Source organism: Rhipicephalus sanguineus, chromosome 10 (assembly GCF_013339695.2).
Source record: "Rhipicephalus sanguineus isolate Rsan-2018 chromosome 10, BIME_Rsan_1.4, whole genome shotgun sequence".
Classification (NCBI taxonomy): domain Eukaryota; kingdom Metazoa; phylum Arthropoda; class Arachnida; order Ixodida; family Ixodidae; genus Rhipicephalus; species Rhipicephalus sanguineus.
This window is the reverse complement of record NC_051185.1, coordinates 107,810,557-107,836,055: the sequence shown is the minus strand read 5'-3', so window position 1 is coordinate 107,836,055 and position 25,499 is coordinate 107,810,557. Positions and strand designations below refer to the sequence as shown.

Sequence of the window (25,499 nt, the reverse complement as noted above, 5' to 3'; positions counted from 1 at the left end):
GTGCGCACGCCATCTACAAACACGTCTACTACGTTCGATGGGCTATGCTGAGGGCTTTGGCAGTTCGATAGCGTCGCAGCCCTTGCCTCTTGGACTGCGACGACTAGTTTTCCTGGTCGCGCGCGACCGGACGGGGCCGCATCGGTGACAGTGAGCGGCGTCTTGGGGACGGCGAACGGCGGTTAGATGGAGACGGGCGTGACGTCGGTGACATAGGCGGCGGCGGCTCGTAGTATGGGCGGCTGGACTGGCTGGTGACGGTCGATCCGAATCGAGGCGCCTGCATGCGATTGCAATAGCGGGCGACGTGACTGGCGCAACCGAACGCAAAGCAGATGGGGCGGTTGTCGGAAGTGCGCCATCGGCTTGCCGGGCTAGGTCCCATCCATGTCGTAGGACGCGAGGAACGGGGTGGCTGCTGATATGACTGCATGGTGGGCTGCAGTCGTGGCGTATGGACGACGTCGGCGTACGCAGCCGGCACACTCTCTTCGAAGGCCTGAGGCCTTGCGACGGCTCCGGCGTAAGTATGTGGGGGAACCACAGGAATCGCAGGAGGCGGCCTGGCGACAACTTGCGCGTAACTGAGCGGCGCAGTCGCCCGAGGGGGCTGGTGGTATTCCGGCATGACCTCCGCGATTTCATGCTCAATAGCCCGGCGTAGGGGAGGCAGCAGTAGGGTCGACGGCTGTTCAACAGGCTGCGGGTGAGCGAAGGCCAGTAGAGAGAACTGGCGGGCAATCTCCTCGCGCACGAAGGACTTGATTTCGGCGAGCAAGACGGAGTGGTCCGAAATGGCCGACATGCCTGCGAGGTCGGCGTCGCGTGATGGAGGTCGACGCGTCATCAGCCGCTGCCGGCGGAGCTCCTCATAGCTTTGGCACAGTGTGATGACCTCAGCCACAGTGCTAGGGTTTTTCGCGAGCAACATGGTGAAGGCATCGTCGTCGATGCCTTTCATGATGTTCCGGATCTTGTCAGACTCAGGCATGGTCGCATTGGCTTTCTTGCACAAGTCCAGGACGTCTTCAATGTAACTCGTGAAAGACTCGCCGGACTGCTGGGCTCGTTCACGCAAACGCTGTTCAGCTTGCAGCTTACGAACGGCAGGGCGGCCAAACACGTCGACGATGGTGGTCTTGAAAGCGGACCACGTAGTGAAATCGGAAGCGTGGTTGTTGTACCATAGGCTTGCGACACCCGCGAGGTAGAAAACCAGGTGGCTTAGTTTTCCGGCCTCGTCCCATTTATTGGGTATGCTGACACGCTCGTAAATCGCGAGCCAGTCCTCGACGTCGGTGCCATCCGCGCCGGTGAAAACAGGAGGGTCGCGGATACGGGGCACACCGGGACAAGATGTCGGTGCAGGGGGAGGCGTTTGCTGGGCGGCATCTTGAGTCATGGTAGAGGGCATGGCACGGGATCGCAGCTCCAAGGGCATTGAATGCTGACCGTAGTTGTTTGAAGGGCACAGCACTCTCCTCCAAATTATAAAGATGTTTATTGGCGGACACTCGGCGAAGATGAGCGACAGCGACAGTCAAGGCGGGGCCGACTCTGCGCGAGCTGCGCTCTGTCCGAAGAGGGCAACCCACTAGAAGGGGCCGGAGAGGACGACCCACTTCAGGGTTCCAATAAGCTTCGCTACAATAAGAAAGACAACTATGAAATATGACCCCACCAGCGCTTCATCAACCTAGCGAAAAGACTTTCATGTTGCTATCTCACAAGAACATACTTAGGGATTCTCTGCAACTTTTTCTGTAATTTCACTTCGAATTATTCGAAAAATGTTTGAGAAATATTCGAAAATTATTCGAAATTATTCGATTCGATTCGCACTCAATCTTTATTATTCGAATTCGCTTCGCACCCAAAATTTTGCTATTTGCACAGCTCTAGTTTTAAGTCTTGCAATCTGTGAGTGGCAGGTACAGCTCGGCTTGAACAAGGTGGCCAAATGGGCAGACAAGAACGGGTTCAGCCTCAATGCACAAAAAAGCACCTGCATGCTTTTTAAGAAAAGAGGCATACACCCGGATCCCGATATTGATCTGCAGGGTCAGCGTTTACCAGTAAATACAGAACATAAATTTCTAGGCTTAATTCTGGATGCAAAATTATCCTTTGTGCCACATATAAAATACCTAAAAGACAAGTGCTTCAAAACAATGAACATTTTGAAACTGCTGTCGTGCACTACGTGGGGTAGCGACAAAAAGTGTCTGTTGAATCTATACAAGAGTCTTATTTGCACGCGTCTAGACTACGGAGCCATAACATATCACTCTGCCTCACCAAGCGTCCTGAAGATGCTGGACCCTGTCCATCTCTTGGGCATTCGCCTTTCTACAGGTACCTTCAGGACAAGCCCTGTGGAAAGCCTGTACGTGGAATCTGACGAGTGGCCACTTCACTTGCAGAGATCATACCTGTCCATGTATTTTTTAAAAGTAAATGCCAACAATGAGCATCCCGCACACCCTACCTCAAATGACCTGTCCAGCACAGCGCTTTTTTATAACCGTCCTTGAGTGAGACAGCCCTACTCATTGCGTGTGAGAGGCTTGGCGGTGGAAATGAGTGTCCCACTTCTAGAACACACTGATGTCTCCTGCAAAGCAGCTTCCGCCGTGGCAGTGGCAGACTATTGACTGTGACCTATCCTTTGTTGAGGTTACTAAACACGCACCACTGGCACATATCCACACGTATTTTCTTGAAATACAGCACAAATATTCCTACCCTCAATACTATACAGATGCCTAAATATCGCACACTGGTGTATCCTATGCAGCGGTCGGTCCATCCTTCTCGGAGGCCGGCGTTCTCCACCCTAATACAAGTATTTTCACTGCAGAAGCCTATGCGCTATATGCTGCCGTTAAACACATCAAGGAAATCAAACTACAAAATGCCATTTTATATTCAGATTCATTAAACGTCGTAAAAGCATTGAAAACCCTCAAGAAACAAAAAAAAAACAACCCTGTCATCGTCTCGCTCTACTCATTACTATGCACGATTTACGCATCTAAACAGCACGTTGTAGTATGCTGGGTGCCAGGACACCGCGAAATCGAAGGGAATGTGTTGGCAGACAAACTAGCTGCATCCGTCCAAGAAAACGCAGACGTCTCTTCAGTTGCTGTCCCTGCTTTGGACCTGAAGCCCCTCCTAAAGAAATCGGTGAGGGCATACTGGCAGCGCTTGTGGGATGGAGAAACGGAAAATAAATTGCACGTCATTAAGCCACGTCTTGGCATTTGGCCACCGGTATCAAAGTCACGTCACACAGAAGTCACACTTTCCAGAATTAGAATAGGACATACACACAGTACACACGCACACCTTTTGTCCGGTCTTGACCCACCCATGTGTGAAAAAATGCGGTTCCCCACTTACTCTTCTTCACATCCTGCTTCAATGCACGCATCTAGACGCTATTAGAGAGAAGCATTTTCCATCATACCGCCAACACTTCCCACTTCACCTTTCAATGTTTATAGGCAGGGAACCTATTTTTAAACAGGACTTACTCTTCCGTTTTTTCAGAGATTTGCATAACTTCACTGTTATATACCCAGGCAACCGCAGCACGGCCTCTCAACAGAGGCAGCTGCTGGGGTAGTTCTCTCAAAGAAAGCACTTGCCTCCAGGCCTTTGGGTACAAAGGAATGGAGGAGGCACACGTGCTACTCACTTTTTCTCACTTTTGCAATAATGATTGCTCATCACTCATCGAACAACCATTGACCACTCCATACGTCACCGCCATAATTTTATTGTGTGTGTGTGTGTGTGTGTGTGTGTGTGTGTAATTTAAGCTTATCTAGAGGGCGTAAATATACTGCAAACATCCCATCATTAGTAATGGCGCTCTTTGGCCAACAGTGGCCCTTGCGCCATAAAAAACCCACATATCATCGTCATCGAATACAGTAATATATGCTTGAATATTCGCACGAGCCTAGTAAAGACCCATAGTGAAATGAAATTTTAGACAGCATAAAAGTGTAGTTTCATATTGTGGAGGTATACGGAAAAGAGCCTTCGTGCAAGACACATTTCAAATAAGAGGAGTGTTTCAAACAGCTTGTAAAGAAAGCGGTTTTTTTTTATACGATAATTGAAATAGACCTCATTGCCACTCACCATTATTGACTCGTGACAAGGGCATGATCTCCGAGATCGGGCTCTACGGTCAGCTTGCCCATTTGTACACCCTCGTGACCCTAACCAGGTGCACATGGCTCGGCTGTTGCTTAAAGGCTACTGAGAAGAAAACTGTGCCAGTGCTACTGCTCTGTCAAGATTTGTTCCATAATACTCCATGCTACTCGCTCATAACAGACAGAGCGAAAGTGAATTCCTGTTGTAGTTGCCTTGAAATTGACATTGAACTCAATCTCTAAATCGATTTGGCCAGATAGTATCTCTTTAATCAAAGCTTCGTCTTAGTTGATTGCATGGCAATTACATTGATTATCAGAGACAGCAGTCGGTTCACATTAAGGAACCCCAGGTGGTTGAAATTTTTGAAGCCCTCCACTACGGAGTGCCTCGAAATCATATCGTGGTTTTGGCACGTAAAACCGCAGAAATTGTGAGACGATAAGCTCGGAAGTTTTATTTCACTAATTTTGTGCTGGGCCACAATTGCGTGTTTATTTGCGACATTGTAAATATCGAAAGATGTTTGCTTGTGTGAGCCATTGTGGCTTGGTAAACTGTTTTGAAACTTCGAATAAGTGCGCCATATTTACGAAAATGCTCTGGTCTTTCCTGGCTTAGGGAAGCTTCTTTAGGTATTTTGCTGAAATTTAGAGGACACTCTTAATCAATGTTGTATGCAAATTATGAAAGGTGGTGACCGCAGAGCCGAATCATGCGACTAGTAGTAAGAATGGGTGCAGTGAATTGGGCAGGCATTCTCAAATCGTGAATGGTAGTTCAACACTATACCTCAAGCGAAAGGTATGAAGTAGGCTATTGGTAAATAGAAATCTCTTAACCGGAACTTCTGCTTAAATGGAAGAACTGCTTCTAATATGATTGGTTTCCTACTTAAATTCTGCACTCCTGTTCTAAACGGAACACATTTTTCTGGTCCCTTCAGGTTTCGTTTAATAAGAGTCTACTGTATAACAGGATTCAACTTAAATTGAGGACGATGCAGCGAGCCACCGAAAGGAAAATGGTAAAGGTAACCAGAGCAGATTGGGTCACGGAACAAATGAGTGTTGAGTGTAACACTGGTTACTCTTAACACCCATTTGTCACCCACTGGTCATTAAGAGTAACAGACTGGATTCCAAGAAAAGGCAAGCATGTGAGATTGATAATGTGGCCGCAGCAAGCGCAGGACCAGGTTGATTGGCGAAACATGGGAGAGGCCTTTGCCCTGCAGTGGGAGTAGTCATGCTGATGATGACGACGATGAATTCAAATTGCATTATTCCTGAAATTTCAGGTTGGAAAATGAGCTAATCTTGGCCGAGGAGCAACTGGGAGCGCTTTCACTGAGCACGAGCACACCGCTGCAGTTGTCCCCGAGCGCACCTGTATTTGGGGCGAGCTTCACCATCGGCACAGCGGACGCAACTGGTCTCGAGCCATGCAAAGACTTGTCTCCTTGCTCTTTGCCCTGTCCAGCGGGTACAGAATGCAAAGCAGCTTCACCCAAGGCATTTCTCCACAAAGCGTTGCTCAGTGATCAGGAAGACGCGCCTTCCAGCCCTTGCCTGGTGACTCTTGATGAAGCACTCGAACTCCGTGGTGCTGGGGGAGGTTTGGTCGACGTACTGGCAGGCAGTGCACCACATCAGTCACCGTCTTTGGCCGCTGGTGAAACGGGCCTCCGAGCTTCAGATAGAGCAACAGACGGCCCCTGCCACCTCTTCAATGTTGCAGGCTCCGATGACGGCAACCTCAACAGTGAGCTGCTGCTTCTTTCCTATGGCCCTTCGTTCGCGCACCTTCTTACCTTAAATGCTGAAGTACCGTAATCTGCGGAGTATTTCCGAGCTTAAAGGGGCCCTGCAAAACTTCTCGAGCATGGTCAGAAAACTCTGCCGGTCGGTATTCGAGGCTCCAGAGAACGCGCGAGTGAAAGATTGTAGTGCAGCACACAGCCTAGAATTTACAATTAATTCTCAAAGTGAGCTAGAAATTGCTCCCTCTTCTCTCTACAAATGATGCCATATACCCATGTCCATGGCAGTTGGCTGATTTGAGCATTGTCAGCTGCGTAGTCACCGTGGCCGGCACGTGCGCGCTCGTGATCACTCTGAAAGTAAGCCTCACGTTTGAAGAAAAACAAGGTGCTCTAGGTCAAGACGCATTCTCTGTCAGCGTGCATCTTCATGCCTCCTTGTCATCCCCCTCCCTGCATAGCTTTGACAGTGCTCGCTGGCAAAAGGAGAGAAAGCACTTGAAGCGTGCGGCAAATGCCTGTAACTCAGCTTGTACATGGCGGATTCTAAAAATTTTTGTGGCATCTGATTCGTGAAGTGTCATGCGCAAATAGTGAGATTGATCATTATAACTCGGAACAGTGTTGCTGGGCCCCTTTAAAGTCTGGAAATCTTTTAATGAATTTGCCCTAGGCGCAAAGAATCTTGCCATTGTATAAGGGGGGAGGGCTGGGGTGAGGGTGGTTTAACTACGCCATGTTGAATGTACAGCGGGGTCCACTTTTAAAGAGAACGCTTGCTTGGCATGTGTGGGTTTCGCTCTCACATAAGAGTAGACTTGCATAGAATTGCAGCAGGTAACTTGTGTTTGACAGTTCAGACTCCTTTCAATGCACCTGTGCAGTGCATAGATATTGCTTCTACATCCTCTTGCAGTTATGATGTTGGCATTGCTCGATGCGCACATTTGAGTGTTCCCTTTAAGAGTGGACAGTGCCGTAGTCGAGTGGTCGTAAAGGTCAATAGAAAACGTAAGAATTTGACATAAGGGAACACAGTGCCTCTTACAACTGTGTTGCATGGATAAAACAATAGGGTAGGGGACTGCAGAGCTGCTTTTAACACTCGTAATGAAGTGGCTTGTGTGTCTCGCATTCTCCTTCTGGCTGCGGATTGTGCCAGCCCATTTAAGTCAATATTGTGTGGGCAGCGAATGCAGATTGCTCTGCTGATTTGGATATACCTTCCAACACTCCTATATTAATGAGAACTAACAGACAATAATGCCAAGGAAAGTATAGGAGATGTTATTTGTAATAATTAGGATATAAATGTGAAGAAAGTAAAGTGGACAAAAAGATAAGGGACCGAACTGTTACAGGTAATGCGGCGCGTGTGGCCGTGCTCTTCGGAACACCAAGGTGGTGCCGCGCGAATTATTGCAGTGCAGGCGAAGTGCACGCGCAATCTAGGTTTCGCTGCTCGCAGCGGAGTGGCGGGAACCGTAGCAGAAGACACGCAGCTAACTCCGCCTCTGGTATTGATTGCGCTTGCTCCGCAATACTTTGCGCAGCGGCAGTCGTGGTGCTCCGCTCGGCGCAACCACCCGCTCAGTGTTACCTCTAGCAGTGGGCGCGCCTGTACATACATGTGCTTTTTTTTTCATGACTAAGTGCTAATTAACTTTAATTAGCCAACTGACTTGTTCTCGCTCGAATCTGTAAAATGTTAACTTTGTGTGGTAACTCTCCTGAAATTGCCCCAGAATCAGGGATTTATTTTTTGCTGAAATCTGCCTGGTTGTTTTTTTCGAGGAAAAACAAAAGTGCGCAAAACACTCCAAATATGCAACAGACCCGTGCTCGTGCACCACTACTCTAGCACTTCTAAGCGTTTTATTTGATACATGGCTGTGTTCGTTCATCACCGCATTGTGCAGGGCTTCACATTCGCTGGACGCGTCAGCGTGTTTTGATGCGCGTACATCACATGGTGTGAAGCCCTGTACAATGAACGATGCAGCCATGTATCAATCAAACAATGCTTGGAAGCGCCTGAGTAGCGGTGCGCAAGCGTGCGTCTATTCCGTATTTGGCGTGTTTCACGCGTTTTTTTTTTTTCTCAGAAAAACAACCAGGCAGATATCAGCAAAAAAATTAACGCTTGATTCTGGGGTTATTTGAGCCGAGGTACAACATAAAGTTAATATTTTACACATTCGAGCAAGAATGCAGAAGTTGGCTAAGTAATGTTAATTAATTAGCGCTTAGTCATGAAAAAAATACATCGTATGTACGCACGGCTACCACCAATATACAACAGGTAGAACCTCCCTAGAGTGCTTGTTTTTTTTTTTTTTAAGCCTTGGTCCTAATTAGCTGGGACAGCCAGTATACATAATGTACAGTAAAACCTCGTTAATTCAAAGTCACTGGGACTGTGAAATACTTTCGAATTAAGCGGGTTTTCGAATTAACGAAACATACAAAAAGCGGGATGCAAGGAACTTTGAATTACTGAAAGTAATCAGAGGTGGTCGTTTGGCCTTCTAGTTTGTGGCTCCAAGGGTTGTTTTCCAGCAATACCTGGTCCCATTTTTGCCGCGAACTCTGGAAAATGGCAGGCCTCGCTGCTGTCAGCGCAAAAAAAAAGAAAAAAGAAAAGTCTCGTGGTCAGCTGAAATGCGTGCCTGCAGAAAAGGTGTGCTTCACTGCAGCACAGTGGGGACACGCGGGCAGCATGTCACCTGCTCCTCGCAGCCTCAGCGCGTCATGATGCGACCATTCGCCCATTCTTTCTGGTAAAATAAAGAATATGATAATGGCCAGTGTGACCGAATCCGCAATGTGTTCTGGCTGGAAAACATCATCATTGAAGTTTTCGCTGAGTTTTCGAAGTAGGCGTTACAGGCAAGAACTCCGCCAGCAGTGCAAGTGTGGAAATTGCCGAACCAACCGCCAATCGGAGGTTCGCATACATCATGAATTCTGTTAGACCGTACTTTATTATCTTTTCTTTTCCCAAAAAGAATGGGTAAATCATGACGCGCTGACGTTGCGAGAAGCATGTGTCATGCTGCAGTGAAGCACGTCTTCTTTTCCGCAGGTGCACGTTCTTAGCTGACCACGAGACAGTTTTTTCTTTTTCTTTTCTTTTCTGCTTCTAGCAGCAGCGAGGCTGGGTTGCTTCAACTGTCACTCATTAATATCTCTACACTGCATTGCCCTGTGACTCCTAAGGGCCGTCGCTTCCGCGGATTTGCGGCGAAATCGGGATCGGGAATTGGCACATGGCGCCCAAAGTTTTCGAATTAACCGGGCTGGCGCTGACCGCCGCTTCAAATTATCCACTCAGATTTACATTGCAAAATACGGGACCACAGAAACCCTTCGAATTATGTGGGATTTCGAAATAAGAGTTCGAATTAACGAGGTTTTACTGTATATAGGCAAATTTCTTTCTCCTGAGAATTCCCCTCGTCCCTGTGCACCAGCCCATAAGTCCGAAGTCCACTTCACTGTGCCATCACTCTTCTTTTGGGCAATGAAAAGATGAGGCAGCCATTAGAGTGGTAAGATTGTATGCTGCTTTGGGCATTTCATGTTTTGATAAACATTTGTGACTCTCCGCAGTGCTGTCACCGAAATATCCAGAAAAACAAAGACTGTTTAGAAATGTATTGGCATGTAATAGAAGTACATAAGAAACACTAGGGATGTACTTTGTTTTTTATGGGCAGCTATAAAGTGATGCTCATATCCAAATAATTGGATTTGAGCATAACATTATATTCAATTATAAACTCTGCTGTTCAGTATTCAAACAGCATACGATTTGCCTTTGGCATTACTCAATGCTTGTTGATTCAATCTGAAGATTGACCACTTGCACGTCCCTAGTCACTGGAGGTCACTGGAAGGTGCCTTTGTTCTGCAGTGGGCATAAAAATAGGATGATGGCAAGTGTTTGCAGTTTATGGCTTCTCACCTACAAATGTTGCAGACCACGGTGCAAGAAATACTTTAGGTGAGCGAACAACGTGGAGGGAGCGCTTGTTGGGGAGAGATGGATTAAGTTCTCGTTTTCCGCGTGCCGAGAGATGGCACACCGGACTGAGGGCCATGGCGGGCTGCTGGCAAATTCCGCAAAGCACCTCCGGCACGGGGCGACTATTTCCAAATCTGAAAAACTGCGTTATTACGAGATATTGACCACGTGACACATCGCGTGAACATCCTGTTTCGCTGCTCATAGTGCTGCTTCTCGCTGTGCAATGCATTTTCGCGCATATGAGACCTTCACAGTCCACGTGCTACGATAGCCATGCAGTACACGCACTTTTTCTTGTTGCTGCCGTTGCTTTTTGAGCTCGTTTTTGAAAACGTCATAGTGGTCAACTGTTTTTGCGATGCGGAAGAACCGGCAAGTGAAGTGCTTTGTGGCCTTTTGCAACAGTGGCTACAAACCTCGCAAAGTATGCACGTTTCATGCCGCCAGCCAACGAAGAAGGAAATTTCGAAATTTAATCACCATGGATGTGCTTCGCCTTGGTGACCGTATCTGTTGACTGAACGTGATAAGAAGGTGCTGTTTATTGTGTTAAGTACTTCAGGCACCGTTGCATTCGTCATATTCGCCATATTTATTTTTTTATTTATACTGTTAGCCAAAGGCCGATACAGGGTGGAGTAATGAAATACATTTCACACATCGTTGAAGACGCAAGCACTGCACAATGAAATCAGGACAAACAACACATCTGGCAGTTTTAAACAAACCTACACCATACAGACCATACAAATCTTAATTCAAACAAACGACAAATCTAACCAAAAGTACAACATGCAAATTAATTCAAGTTTTACAGAGTAGTGACCAACGATGAGCATATAGCAACGCAACTGCGAACACTACACTCAACGAAAGCTGTACCATAGACATCAAAATATTCACCATCATAATCGGGAACTTTTTCAACATCACGTATAATTGTTTGAAATCGTGTAAAAACATACATGCCGCTTATCACTGGAAAAAAAAAGGAAGGTAATAGCGCTTAAATATAGTTACATGGAAGAATAATAGGCCAGTACCATTTTTTCAAATTCTTCTGGAGAGTTAATTTTGGTTATGCTATGCGGTAGCGCGTTCCACTCTTCAATCGTTTTCGGAAAGAGGGAGTATTTGAAGGTGTCAACCTTTGTAGGTATGGGCACAAATTGATCCTGATGGCTATATCTAACAGACCGTGAAATACGTGACATTCTCTTTTGTATGTATCTGTGACGGTTAAAGTTAAAGCAGTTGTGTTTCATTAAGTGAATGAATTTTAATCAAGCCACTTTACGACGCAATGAAAGCTCAGGCAAGTTTAGTTGAGTGAGGATTTCAGTCACTGGATCTGTGTACCTATATTTCGACATAATAAATCTTGCTGCACATCTCTATATTTTTTCAGTTTTATTTATTTCGTTCTTTCTATGTGGATCGCATATTATGCTACCGTGTTCTAGTGCGGTAGCACGCTTCTTAATGCATGCTTCTGCACGCTTCTTAACTGGGAAAAGCTGCAACAGTAGGCACAGGTTCCGCCCACTGTCCACATGGTGACGTTGCATCCACTTGAATGGGTCCTAGAGTGCCTCGATGTGCGCGCTTGTCTAGGCAGCCTACTGGGTCGAAGTTGGTAGCACCATCTCTCGGGCTGCTTGCGAAGCAGAACCTAGTCGCGCAGCGGGTAGTCCTGGCGTTCGCTCACCTAAAGTATTTCTTGCACCGTGTTGCAGACCAACATTGTGGTAAAAAGTAAAAAGACGCCGACCAAAAACACTTAAAAATAAGACGTTTCGGCTCCCGTACGGGGGCCTTGTTCACAATTGAAGCAATCTGCAAATGAAGATTGCTTCATTTGTGAACAAGGCCCTTTGTATGGGAGCCGAAACATCTTTGTTACTTTTAGGTGTTTTTGGTCGGCGTCTTCTTACTTTTGACCATGATTGTTCCCGACCAGACGAGATTTCGTCGAACTCTTGATTTCATTAGACCGAAGTACTTCGATCATGAATCACCAACTGGCCTAATCTTACACTTTGATTAGCTTCATTAGACCAACATTGTGTAGTATGTGCCATGCGCATGCTTCTGTGGTTTAAATTGCTCACGTAAAGTGACCTCCTCAGGCACTCCACCCGAACCACTGCCGGCTCTTGGAGAGTCTTTCATTGTCACCAGAGAATTCCCGACTGCTGACACAGTGGCATTGGATGGCTCCCCTGTACCAGAGACCACGTTTGCCATCCCAGATAGTCTACCTGTGGAGACAGCAGTGACGCAGGCAAGTGTGACTGCTTTTGCAGATTGGGAAGACATCCCCATCCGACGATGTACGCATATGAGATTTTACTTTTCCACTGTTTGATTGGTGAAGGCAAAAAATAAGAACATACGTTGGCTGAATTCAACCTCTTTCATAATCAGTTTGTGTTAATTTGTTGTTTGTTGTGAATTTTTAATGCTATCACTTTAAGAATCAAATGCACGGCCTTGGGGTGTTCAACGGTCTGCAAACGACATCGATGGCGAAATATTTTTCACTTTTTCTTGCATTTAGCCAGTAAGCAACTTCTACATGTACTTTGAAATGGTACAGTAGACTCGCAATAATTCAAACTCTGATAATTCAAACTTTCGGCTAATTCAAACAAATCTTAAATTTTTGGTTGGCCCACTATCTTTTCAATGTATTTTAAAGCTGCTTAATTCAAACTGCCTCACTGCACAAATTTGCTTAATTCAAACTTTTTGCTTGTCCATGTCTGGAAATATCTGCTGCCTTTGTTGCTTCTATACTCGCGGACAACTTTTCTTGGCACTGAAGGGAAAGCTACGAGGGCGGAGCTTCATCACATGTACTCCTACGCGAGGTAGTCCGGTTTGGCGCGCGTCTCATACCGCTGTGGAAAGCGATGGCTGCGCGCAGTCAGCGTTGCATACAGACGGAGACGCCGCCGTATAGCGTTGGAGGTACACGTAAAAGGCGGCAATTCCTCACGGGTACAAAAACGCAAAGTGACAACGTATAAAGTGAAATAAATACAAATATATAGCTAGTGTGTACTGCTTCCTGTCTCAAGGAGCTACATGTAGAAAATTAAGGAGTAGTTTTTATATCTCACGTAGAAAATACGGACGCAATAGTGGAACTACATTCATTGGCGGTAGGATACACGCGATTTGGGGCTGTAGCCTTCGCTCCAATGCCAAGAAAAGTTGTCGCCGAGTATAGCCGAACATTCACATTGCTCTGTTACTAACAGGCGCAAATAAAGCTGAACCTTGCGCACCAATAATCTCGTGCTGACAGAGGGGAAAAAAACTGTATGGTCTGGCCTTGATCTATCACATGCCAAACGTTTCTTAAAGTCACGTTCTCCGCAGTGTGCCATGCGAAAAAGCGTCCCAAGAATTAGAAAGGGCTAGCAACTGTCGTGGGACACAACACATTTCGTCCCTTAATTACACACCTGTGCGTGCCTTGTACAATAACAAGTACCCGTATTGTCGCTGATGTCTAAAAATTTTACTGGCAATCACGCAGAGCAGTTTATGACGTTGCTGCGCCACTGAGAAACAATAAACATCGCAGTGTTAGTTGGTGTGTTGCCCTGAGTCATATTTATGAGAACTTCTGATAATTCAAATTATATAATTCAAATAAAATCTTGAGGTCCCCTGAAGTTTGAATTATCGAGAGTCTACTGTATTTCGATTATTTTTATGAAGAACTTCAAGGCAGAAGAATGTGCAATAGAGATTTCATTATTCTTCTACTGTCATGGCTCACTCCAACATGTACAGTCGACCACAAAAGATTACGGACTACGTGAGAATGTGCGAAACTAGTCACTGGAAAATCGGAGTACCGCAAAGGTAGGCTGCACATGGGGAACATTGCGCGGCGGCGGCCATTTCCCTTCCAGACCGCTCGGTGCGTTGCTAGTGTGTGTTGAGAAGTGACCGATCTTTTAGCCTCGGTGCCGTGTTACGCTCGGCGGAACGGCATTATGTGTGTGTGTTTCTTGAAGAGGATATTAGAAGTGATTTCGAGTCATTGACAGGTATGGATCGACTGCGCGGTTAGTGGTGTAACTAATGAAACGTACAGTGAATGTTGCCATGTGCTTGCGAACTCTTTTCATCGCTTCATCGGTCTCTTTTCGTGTCACGCCCAGGTGTGTTCGCTAGGTCCGGAGCTAAAAACATAGTTGCATTAGCCCAGTGACATCGTGCGAGATGCCATTTACTTCGACATTTGGTGAATCTTGACTGTTTGCGCTAGCTTTGCAGTCGGTGTTCAGGTTCACTGCACTCGGGAACGTTATCGAACAACATCGAGAACATTCAACGTTGCGTACTTCGACTGATCGCTGACGCATAGCTTGTTCGCGCACCGTGCTTGCTGTTCAACTGGTTGCTATGTGTAATAGAAGTTGTGTGTGTACAGTAATTGGAAGTTGTGCGCGACGTCTTGATTCGGCACGCCAGCAGCCGAACGCACGGGCGAATCGGCGTGCGGTAGGTAAGATGCATCTTATCTTGCGTTACGTAGAAAATAGGCCATCAAAAATGATTGACATCACTACTTAACTGTTTCATTTCCTGTTTCTTGTCTCCTTAATATTCCCAACGTTGCAATGAATTTGCAAATATTTTGCTGTGATCCGACAAACAGTATTTTTTTTTTCGTTGCCAGCATGTGAACAGCTGGGGTTTGGTTTCTGCACTGCTGCACTTTTTTTCATAATGCACTCTGATTAAAACTTCGTTGGCACGGTGCTTTATGTTCTTTTGATAGAAATAGCATATCTCGGAATTTTTAAAGCGCATGCTACTGCAACACAGTGTGTATATAGACCTAGGGCTCGCATAATATAGACTCCCTCAATGCGAGGGATCTGCTTTTTTTATATATATATTTTTTTGATGTGACCATTTCTCACCCACTAAACAGTATTTTAAGGGCACGCTCGGCACAATGCAGCATTAGCAGCATTTTTTTGCAACAAATTTAAAAATACTCTTGATACATTGCCTTATACCAAGTTTATCAACAGAGCTTCGCGCTTTTGTTTTGCGCAATGGCAAATGATCATGCCACAATTACCTTCAACGTATACCAGTAAATGGTTATTATTTTAATAAATCTTCGATTTCGCTATTGTGGGTGACACGCTCATAACTCGGATAGCATGCGTAATCTGTTCAACAGATTGATATAAACAGCCGAGCAAATAGAAAGGTATGTAGTTTTCAATATCACTGACCATAGCGAACCGAAAAGGTGAAGTATCCTGTCGCGTAAGATCTTTTCCAGCAAAGTTAGTGTAGTTCACTGCAGGAGGGAGTGTTATTCGAGGGCGGCGAATTCATTCCGGCCAACTATGCAGCCATGTAGAACGGTGCTCTTTGATATTAATTTTTCCCACACGGCATGCAAAAAGAAACGAGATTCCCAGAGTAGCTCACCAGTAACGCTCGATTGCTGGTGAGCTACTCTCTTCTGGCATCTGCATGCAGTGGCGTAGCCAGGGAGCGACACACCGGGCCCGTACCCCCCCCCCCCCCCGCTTCGCGAAATTTTTTTTCCCGTGGCACACATAGCACGAAATGACACTCGACCACATCTGCCCACCAGGCCCCCACTTCAGATCAAGGAGGTGCCTCCCACCCGAAAAAAATGTCTGCTTACGCTCCTGTCTGCATGACGCGTTTAAAAAAGCGACGAAGTACTTCTGGGGACTGTGGTACTGCTAAATGTCCGGCCAAGCTCTGCATTGAACACGCCTGCACCCAAAGCGCTTGGAAGGGATATGGTGGCGAGAGGTCACGTGATGCGAGTAAGCCAATCGCATCGGCGGCGGCGGCGCGAGGAAAACAGATGCGATACTCTGAAAATTTTCTAGTGACTCTATGCGAAACTACCTGTCAGCACCACCTGGCTGTGTACCATCTACCGTCGAATGCAGTGCTGGGCTGGAAACGGGTTTTTTTTTTGTTATTCACTGGTATAGTATGTTCCCTACTGCTGCGCAGAACATCATTAGTACCGTATTTACTTGAATCTAGACCGCACTCGATTGTAGGCCGACCCCCGAAATTCGTAAAGTCAGAAAAAAAAAAACAACAACTTAATCATGGAAGCGCTTATCTGCAGTATGAGCATCACACTTCTACTTTGATAGCAGAATCTAGGCTACCACTTCGTTTCAAACATTGTACCATTGGGTAGATATCACTTTGTGTGAAAGATTGCGACTGATAACAGTTATGCTTGTAGACTCTTGAGACAGATGCACATAACCACGGCTGCCGAAGAGCGTGTCGCGTTAAAAACCGAAAGGTAGAGAACATTCGTGCCCAGTGGCAAAATAGCAAAGCCATCGATTAATAAGGGGTTTGCGTCTTGGGCGTAGTGCTGCTGTCGATCGCCGCTGACATTGTCTTGGATACTCTTGGCCACGCAAGTGCGTGGTCCGTAAACTTTTGTGGTTGATTCTACAGTGTAACATCCTATCGCCTTAGCTTTGTTGCAAGTGTCCACACTCTCGTAACGAAATATTAGAAATGCGACTTGTTCATCAATAGCCCATCACTAGCCTTATCGAGTGCAGACAGCTTGGACAGCTGCTGAGGTGAGTTGGCGACTGCAGCCATTGCACTGCTGACCCAGCCACCACAGCCAAATTTCAATGGGGAGCACACACACACTTGTGTGCCTGCGTTTAGGTGCAAATTGTGGGTCGTTGAAATCTTTGGAGCTTCGCTGCTGAAGTTTGTCTTGTCACAGTATCAAACAATATTCTTGTAACAAAGAATTTTTTTTTCTCTTCAGTTGGGCAAGAGTAGTAGGTGTATTGCATTGCACATGTGTAATGAAATCGACAGACAGTGAAGCTAAGGAAAGGATATTATAGGTTGTCTTTTAACTGTAGTGTAGCAATTATAAGTATATGAAGAAAGCATCAAACCTTTGGATAATCTACCAATGAAGCTACAGCGGCGGTCTCGTCCACTTTATTGGGTGCACGTAAAGCTGGGAGTGCTTGTCAGTGCCGCTCATAGCCATGGCAGTGAGTGTGGAACACTTTTTCTGAGCTGGCATCACTTAGCACGGGATGGCCTTGGCTTCATTGTCTGTTGACGTCGTGTCTAAGAAACGAGCCCTTCATCCTTTCCTCTCCTTTTGTTCGTTGCACATATGTGCATGGTGAAAAGTAGTTTTCCAGAACTTGGCTCGGAGCACACTTGCTCGTTTATTCCAAGTACTACGGCGAGAAAAATAAAGCTTCATGCCTTGCACTGTGCTTATTCTCCAAAACATGAGCCACACCGAAAGCCTTTGATTAAGCCTTGTCTGAGAGGAATGGAAGACTTGCTCAGTTTATACAGATACTGCACTATTCATTCCGAAGTTTCATTAGTTTCATAGGAAGCTTCCGTAGTAGAAGGCAGAACGAAGGTCCTTAGTTTTTTTTTCTTAAATATGTGATAAGATTTTACTGGCTAAACAATACTGCATAGCCAGAACAAGACGGGAGTAAACTGTGGTGTAATGAAACTTGGAGACTGTGTGCCCAAAAATAGTTAACTGAACAGACAGCTGGCTAAAATGACACGAGCTTGTGAGATAAAGCAAAATAATGCGTTCTCTGTTTGGAAGATCTGATGACATTATTAGCGGTTCAGAGAGGCATTAATGGCTGCCATAATGCTCTCGTATATCTTGCTGACACGCTTTCCTGGAACTAACGATTCTGAAATAGTGGGCTGGGTAATTCACGTATTCTCATGGGGACTGCAATGACTGCTTTTGGGGATTGCAGGCTCCCTTGGCCAAAATGGACGCCACCATGATCAGGGAGGATTTGTTGGGGCAGCCATCTTCCGAGAGTGCGGCACTGGCCTCCAGGAACGTTCCATGTGAGCCACCTTCCCACTGCACCTCTCCGGTTGGGCACAGTGATGTGCATTAGTGGATTGGAATGGTGAACTGAGAGTTGGTGTTCTTTAAAGGGGGCCCCCGCAACACTTTTCCACGTAATCAATGAATGACCTCTCTATTGGAGTTTGTTGCCTCGCAAGTCGATTGCCACAAAAGCTTTTCATATCTGTTAAATATGAAGGATTAAAATTCAGATTTTCAGATGATATAGCCACTATTCTTAGATCACACCATTGGTATGCCACAGGCATAGTAACCATACCTAAATCTTGGGAGTCTACGTAAAGCAGCAAAGTCTCTCATAAAGCCCTGTGTATATGTTCCTGATGTGTTGGTGCTCCTAATGTTACGCTGTATATGCTATAAACATCATTTCATGTTAGATTATATATAAACTCTACTGTTCAATGTTTGATTCAATTAGCATCTGGCACTAGGCTTGTGCGAATAATAAATTTTAGGTTCGAAGCGAATAGTGATTTGGTTGAACAGTTTCAAATCTAATTCGAACAGTGTATATTGCATATTACAAAAAAATTAGCATATTTGTCATGACCCAGCTAACCCGCACAATAGTTTAAAAAATTTAAACAAGGCATGTGCAAATGTCATTCTTTTTGGCTCAAAGGAAGCGAAAGTAACTTTGAATAGTAGCAGGCTTTGACTTTCGGTAGAATACAAGTGATAACCTGTAAAATATGTTGTTTTAAAATTTAGCCGGTATAGCAAGTCGGTATAACAAGCTTTTAAACTTGAAAAATGGTTAATGTGAGGGTAATATGTTCATTTAACCTTGAAGTGGGGCTTCGTGGCATTGTGCATTTTCCCTGGATGTGTATTTACTGTATAGCACCCCTCCACTGCAGTAAAACCACCTTTACAGGTGGTTACATGCGGTTTATAAATGTTTATTCATTTATTTGGAATACTTCAAAATTTAGAATAATTTAAGATTGTGTCAAAGCGAATTTGAACACTGCAATATTCAAAGTGCTCGAATATTCGCACAAGCTTATCTGGCACTATTATTGTTCGTTTTTGTCTCGAAATTCACAATTTGACCGCCCCTAGTAACTGGAGATCCCGGGCAGAGGCCTTTGTCTCGCTGTGGGTATGAAAGTGGGACGGTGGCAAACTTTGCCTGCTGTTTACTGCTCCTTGCTTATTACTGATGTTACAAACCAACATTGCACATCTCATTCTTGATTAATGGGCGTCATTATTTTAGGCTAATCAATGAGTGTTTTTGATGTTGAGAAATGAAAGAAACGGGGTCATAAAACATCGAATGCAACTGACCCAGCCATTTTCATGCCTATGAGCGGGCCTTAACACTGCTCGTTTAGTTGACATGGATACAAGGTGGCAAAGTTAAAAGCCCAAGATGAGTGCACTTGAACGCGTCCTTAAAATAGTCCATGTGTCATGCTTCTTGTGGTGTTCCTGTAAAGTGCCGTTGGATTTCCTCAGGCACTCCACCCGAATCACTGCCAGCCCACGGGGTGTCATTCGTTGTTGCCACGGAATCCCAGGCTGCTAGCACAGTGGCATTGCATGGCTCGCCCGTGGCCATAGGTGTAGCAGAGACCACATTTGCTATCCCAGACATTTCCCCTGTGGTGACGGCAGAGAAACAGGCAAGTGTGACTGTTTTGCCTTTTACTTGCTAAAGGCTACCTTCTAATGACAGCTTCCTTATATATGAATAGATCTGAATGAAAACTTAAGTTTAGTGTATTTTGATGTACTGTCGCGATAGAAACACTAACAGTTGAATGTGTAGCTTTCAGCACAGTCCAGCCCCGACATGCGTGTTTAGTGCCAAGCATCACTGGCAGATAAGCGCACGTGGTGCAATAGCACCAGCCGTAGCAAGATTCTAGCAATACGGTAACATCGGCTGAAAGCACAGATTTGCCTAGTGACATTCAAGGCAGGTCGGGGTTGGACTGTGCTGAAAGCCATGCATTCCACTGTTTGCGTTTCTTTCCATCGCGATAGTACAGATCCTAAAAATGTGATTGTGACTTTTGTGACAGGCCAAACAGTTTCCCAGTATGCTCCAAAACCATAGTATCAGCTGGGTTCCTTGGAGTGGAAATTGGCATCTAAACAGAAGACCTCAGCACAATGGCTAGAGTATTAAATATCTTGTAGGGTCTTGCGGCTGCACCTAGCCCTGAACCCTTTAGAGATGAGGCCGAGACCCAACGAGACACATCTTTACTGGTCCAAGCCTTGGCTGCAACTGCCCGCTGCCAGCGGCTGCCACGTGACACGAGCGCACATGAGATCATCGTTGTCTTCTACGCACTCACAGCCGCTGAGCGCCCCCATACTGCCCCCTCCCCTCGGAAAAAGTGGGTAGAAGGACGCGGGCTATTTCACACCGGTAGCCTGCGCAAGTGTCCTAGCTACCCTTGGCCACAGCGGACTGCGCGTGGCGCACAGGACCACCTGCCAGCACTGTCCGTCCACAACTCCTTGTAGTATCTCGTGGGCTGTCGGATGTCGTAACCGCTGACTCGTGCAGGGGTACCCACTCCGCCTCTGCACGAAGACTGACTCTCACCGGACTCGCTCAGGTTGACGACCACGTTCATCGGCGAGAGCAGGACTGAATGCCGATGCACCTGGTGCAGCACCACACCCACCGAGCTAGCGGGCGCAGAGCACTCAGAGTAGTCCTCCTGGTGCTTACGTTGTTGCCCGGTGCTAGTGCCGTTGTCGTAGACGTTTCACTGTGTCGTGTTTTTCCGTTGTAGCCACCAGGACCATTCACGTCAGGGTGGTGGCCACTCCTCCACGTGGTAGTTGTTAAATGCTGGCGACCTCCGTTCCTTGGGCTCGTTCTCCCCGTCAGTCTTCTCCTCAGCGTCGGACTCTTTGTCGCCGCTATCTGCGTCCTTCTTGTCGGTGTCTTTGTAATTGTCCTGGTCAGTGTCGTCACTTTCACGGTCGGCCTCGCGGGCGTTGGCGTCGTCCTTATCGTCTTCGTTCTTGCCTGCGACCGTTCGCTTCTTCGGCTCCCTCTCCTCGCCTCAATCCTGTTCGTCGTGGTTTCTCTTTTCCTGCCTTTTCCGCCGCTTTCTCGTCTTCTCCGCCTTGCCATCCTTTGCTTCTCGCCCTCCAAGATCTTCTGTCGGACCGTCGAGTTCCCTAACGCCATCGTTGTCATCTCGGAAATCGACCAGCACGAAACCAGCGCCCACCTTGTCGTCAGTTTGCTGGTCTCCTCCAGCGTCAATCTCCACGTTCGCCTTTGGTGCAGTGTCGTGACACGCTTCCTCAGAAGTGGACGTGCCGTGCATGTTCTCTTTGACGCCGACCTCGAGGTTTCCGCCGTCACACTCTCTTTCGCCATCCTGGGAATCTTCGACCTCTTTCTCGGTGATCTCCTCGTCCATCGATGCACACGCCTCGGCGATCATTCTTTTCGCCATCGTTGGCGGACGATGCGTCGCCACCACGTCGCTGGTCGTCCTGCGGTGCCGGCCCGCCGCATGAGCCCGTACAAGCCTCGACGGCGACCTCGTCAGCGCATGCATCGTCCCCGCCTTCGTCGTCGGCCCCAGGTGCCGCCTTGGCGCTGAGCGCGCCACAGCTTCCATGGCCTGCATGGGCAGCGGGATGCCACAGTAAGCACAGAGGTGCTCGAGGGCGATGATGGCACGCCGCTGCTCATCGAGGGTCATTCTCCCGGAAAGGCAGAGGCACATGAGGGTCTCCACCGGCTGATGTTGGAGGACCAGGTCGTAGACCCCGTAGGCGGCCATATCCATGAACGCCCGCTTCAGCGCCCATAGCTCCTCGATGGCGATACCGCCGTGCAGGGGGCCGAAGTCAGGGGCTGGTGGGATCCGGCGTATGTTGATCGGGCAGAACATGTCGGAACGGGGTCCTTCCCGTTGGGCGCCAGATGTAGGGTTTTGCGGCTGCATCTAGCCCTGAACCCTTTAGAGATGAGGCCGAGACCCAAAGAGACACATCTTTACTGGTCCAAGCCTTGGCCACAACTGCCCGCTGCCAGCAGATGCTGCGTGACATGAGCGCACATGCGATCGTCGTTGTCTTCTACACGCCCACAGCCGCCGAGCGCCCCCATAATCTGCATAGCATGTGTAAGGAGTACGAAAAGCTCGATGTACTCGGTTGATTTTTAACAAGCTGGAGGTCATCAAGGTTGATAGCGGAAAAAAGAAAAAACCCAGCTTCATATGTCAAACATGTGACCTATTTAAAAACAGTGAAAAGAATATTGCCTTGAAAATGCGTATATTGCTTACTGCATGCATTTAGCTTTATGGCAAAAATATGAAATTCTGTTGATAGCTGAAATAGGACAGAAGCTACTTTTGCTCCAAACAGCAAGTGTCGGACTTGTTTTGAGAAATGAAGGGAAACATTTCGAGCAATTTTTATTGGGAAAATACCAATAAAAACTTCAGAAAATGCAGCAGGGGCATAATCTGGATGCATCCCATCCTTGTGGCTCTTCTGGGTCATGTTCCTTGGAGACTCTTGCATGGAGGTCTCTCTCCTTTGTCCTCGGAGAGACTCACTCCTGCGCTTATTTCTGTGCAAAGCACCATCTTACCACCTTTGCTTTGTTGCCCAGCACCTTGCAAGGAAATACTGGAAATACGCTTTGTTCATCAATGGTTCACATTTAGTACCTTATCTAGTGCACAGTCTTGGCTAAAAGATCGACCAAGATTGGTCGGCAGCTATGGCCATTGAACTGCTCTAATCCAGCTGCCGCAGCCAAATTTCCACAGGGGGCAAAATGCACTTTCACTTCAAGGCCCTTGAAAGTCCTGGAATTTTTTTCCAGTCATTGAAAATCCTTTAATTTCTTGAGCAGTGCACTCTCATATAGACATTATGACCTCCTTAACGTGTTAGATTGGCATGTCGACCTGACAAACTCCCCATTTCAGAAGCAGTAATGCAGCGTGGGCGCAGATGTTTCGTTTTGCAGGACTCCATCGAAAAAAGTCAGCTTCGCGGTGAGGGTGAAGCAGTGAATGCGATAGCAAAAAAATAGAATGTCACTCGAAGAATAGCAAGCAACTTTATACTTGCAACACACTGCTCAGGCACAAAGGACTCTTCAAGAAAACACGCACAGGGCGAGGCCGAACGAACAACTGTCACAGCTCGACACTTGCAGCATGCGGCTTAAACACAACAAATGACTCTCGAAAAGAACGCACAGGTATACACAGGATGAGTGTGAACTAACAAGTCACAGTTGTTACTGCTTTGGTTGTATACACAGTGGACACTTGCAGTGCGCTGTTCAAACACACTTTCTTTTTCTTTCTGTTTTTAGATCCTTATAGCGCACAAAAAAGACAAGACACTGAGGAATGACACGGACACGGCGCGGCATTAAGATGGAATACCAACATGCCCAAGCTCCCATTCTTCCAACGCTCCTACATAATTTCTTTGAGCCTTGAAAACTGCAGCGCGTGGAGCATGGCCTCTGAGATTGTGCACCGGCACGTTTCTCTTCAGTCATCCCAATCGCACGGAGACGGCGTAATTTCAGAGGTCGGCGTGTCGGACTCCTCCTCCGCACCGCACCGCTCGCCACAGAGGGATTGCAGAGGGCTCTACATGCGACGGGGAAGCTTTTGGTGCAGATTGGATGAGGCGAGGAAAAAATGGTTTCGTGTGCTACTATATGATCTTCCACTGACTTGGAAATGACAGCTTATTGTGTACAGCAGTAATGATGGTGTTAGAAACTGCACAGAAGCATAGATGTGCATTTAACACGGTGTGCGCACAGCGGCAACATCGAAATCTCCTCTCAGCTGCGCAGAATGCCAGCACCGCATCTACTCAAGCTAACTGCTCAAACGCTCGGTCTAAGCAACATGAGCATGTTACAAAGAATTAAGGTCCAGCGCACGCTGAAGAGGGCCGGGCACTAACTGAACCGACCAAACTCGTCACTTGGCATCGGTTATGCTTTCTTCTCATGATGTCGCCGCCGGCTTCGGCACGGCCAGACAGGCCTGCAGCGAAGGGGAAATCTGTGCACGGGGAAAGAAGCTGCATCTTGAGCTTGAGTGAAACGAAACCCAGTTGCTCTCATTGCGATTCCTGTGCGCGAGTGGGGCGCACTGTGTTACGTTGGCAGAGCATGGTGCTGGCATGTGGTGGCACCCAGTGGCAAGAAGCTCATCCGATCTAAACACCACTCCCGATTTATGTTGGCTATGAGCCAATGGCAATCTGTTGTGCGACACCAGCAGCTTCGAAGAAAGTGAGCACAGGCCTCTGTAAGAAAAGAGGGCGCCTGAAAAAAATGGCAGCTTATTAAACGCTCCTTGCTGCGCACCACTGAAAGATTTAGATCAACTCTTCATAGCAGTGTCTAGATGCGTTTTTTCTCCAAGCCCGAGGGGTGGTTCATCGCCTCTTTAAACCTTGTCTGAGAGGAATAAAAGACAAGACTGACTCAATCAGTCGGGGGCGTAGCCAGAAACCTTTTCGAGAGTGAGAGGGGGGGGTGTTAGGGGGGTTTCAAAGACACTTTATGTATGTACGGTATTTACACGATTGTAAGTCGACTCTAATGTAGGTCGAACCCCCTAAATTCGCATGGCAAAAAAAAAAAAACAATTCTGGTGTGCAAAGGTGGCTTGGCGGCAGTGCTTCACAGCTGTACAGCAAAGCTAGCTTCACGGCAATACCCGGGAATCATTTTTTAGAAACTTTTCCGCAAAACGTTGCTGAGGATGCGGGTTATACACAAGAAAATACGATATATGTTTCAGGTAGAGCCGGAACGTAAACACAATGTCGTAATCGTGCCCCGGTGTGCCCGATTTCTCGTTTGTTTCGGTTTTGGCTGTAAGTAGACTTTTCAGCCGAAACTAGTTTCGGTTTCGATTGTGAGTCGACCCCCCAACTTCGGATTTCAATTTAAGATAAAATGGGTCGACCTACAATCATGTAAATACGGTACATATGCATGTAAATATATTCTTGCAAATTTAAATTGGGAGGGTTTGAACACCTCCCTTGCTATGCCAATGCAATCGGTTTATATAAAGCTGTACTTTCAGAGCTTTTGTTAATTTAATAGGAAGTTTTAATACTTTGAAGCACTATGAACGCGGGTCCTTAGTGCTTGTTTCCTAAATTTGTGCCCAGATTTTAGTGTCTAAATAATGCTGGAGAGCCAGAACAGGACAGCCTTGAAGTGTGATGTTGTTTTAAAGGTTACAATGTAAGCAAAATAACTCCTTTTATATTTGGAAAATTAGGTGGGTGTTCATAGTGGTTAAGAGAGGCATTAATAAAAGTGCTGTCGTTGTGTGTTCAAATGTGTGTATGCCTCCCTGACCCACTTTCTCGGAACTGACAACCGGGGTTACTGAAAGCGGGAGGTAGCTACAGAAGATTCCGCAGATTTCTTCGCGTCAGCTTATTGTAACTGTCATGTTTAAACATTACTTAAATGAGGGGGGCATGAGGTAAATTCTGATGTAGGATCAGTCTTGCAGGTTTATTGTGGCACGTTGTCTATTGTGGAAGAAGATTCATAAGAAATAAGTTGTCCA

At 46.7% G+C, this 25,499-nt stretch overlaps 1 protein-coding gene across 1 annotated transcript in view; it reads left to right on the top strand.

Moving 5' to 3' along the window:
* The window catches only part of LOC119372239 (uncharacterized), a 66,728-nt gene that overhangs the window by 16,926 nt on the left and 24,303 nt on the right, over positions 1-25,499 (top strand). The window contains exons 3-6 of the mRNA XM_049420167.1: positions 5,474-5,937; positions 12,095-12,249; positions 17,798-17,894; positions 19,387-19,553. Of these exons, the coding sequence (XP_049276124.1) occupies positions 5,474-5,937; positions 12,095-12,249; positions 17,798-17,894; positions 19,387-19,553 (883 nt within the window). The remainder of the gene's footprint in view (positions 1-5,473; positions 5,938-12,094; positions 12,250-17,797; positions 17,895-19,386; positions 19,554-25,499) is intronic.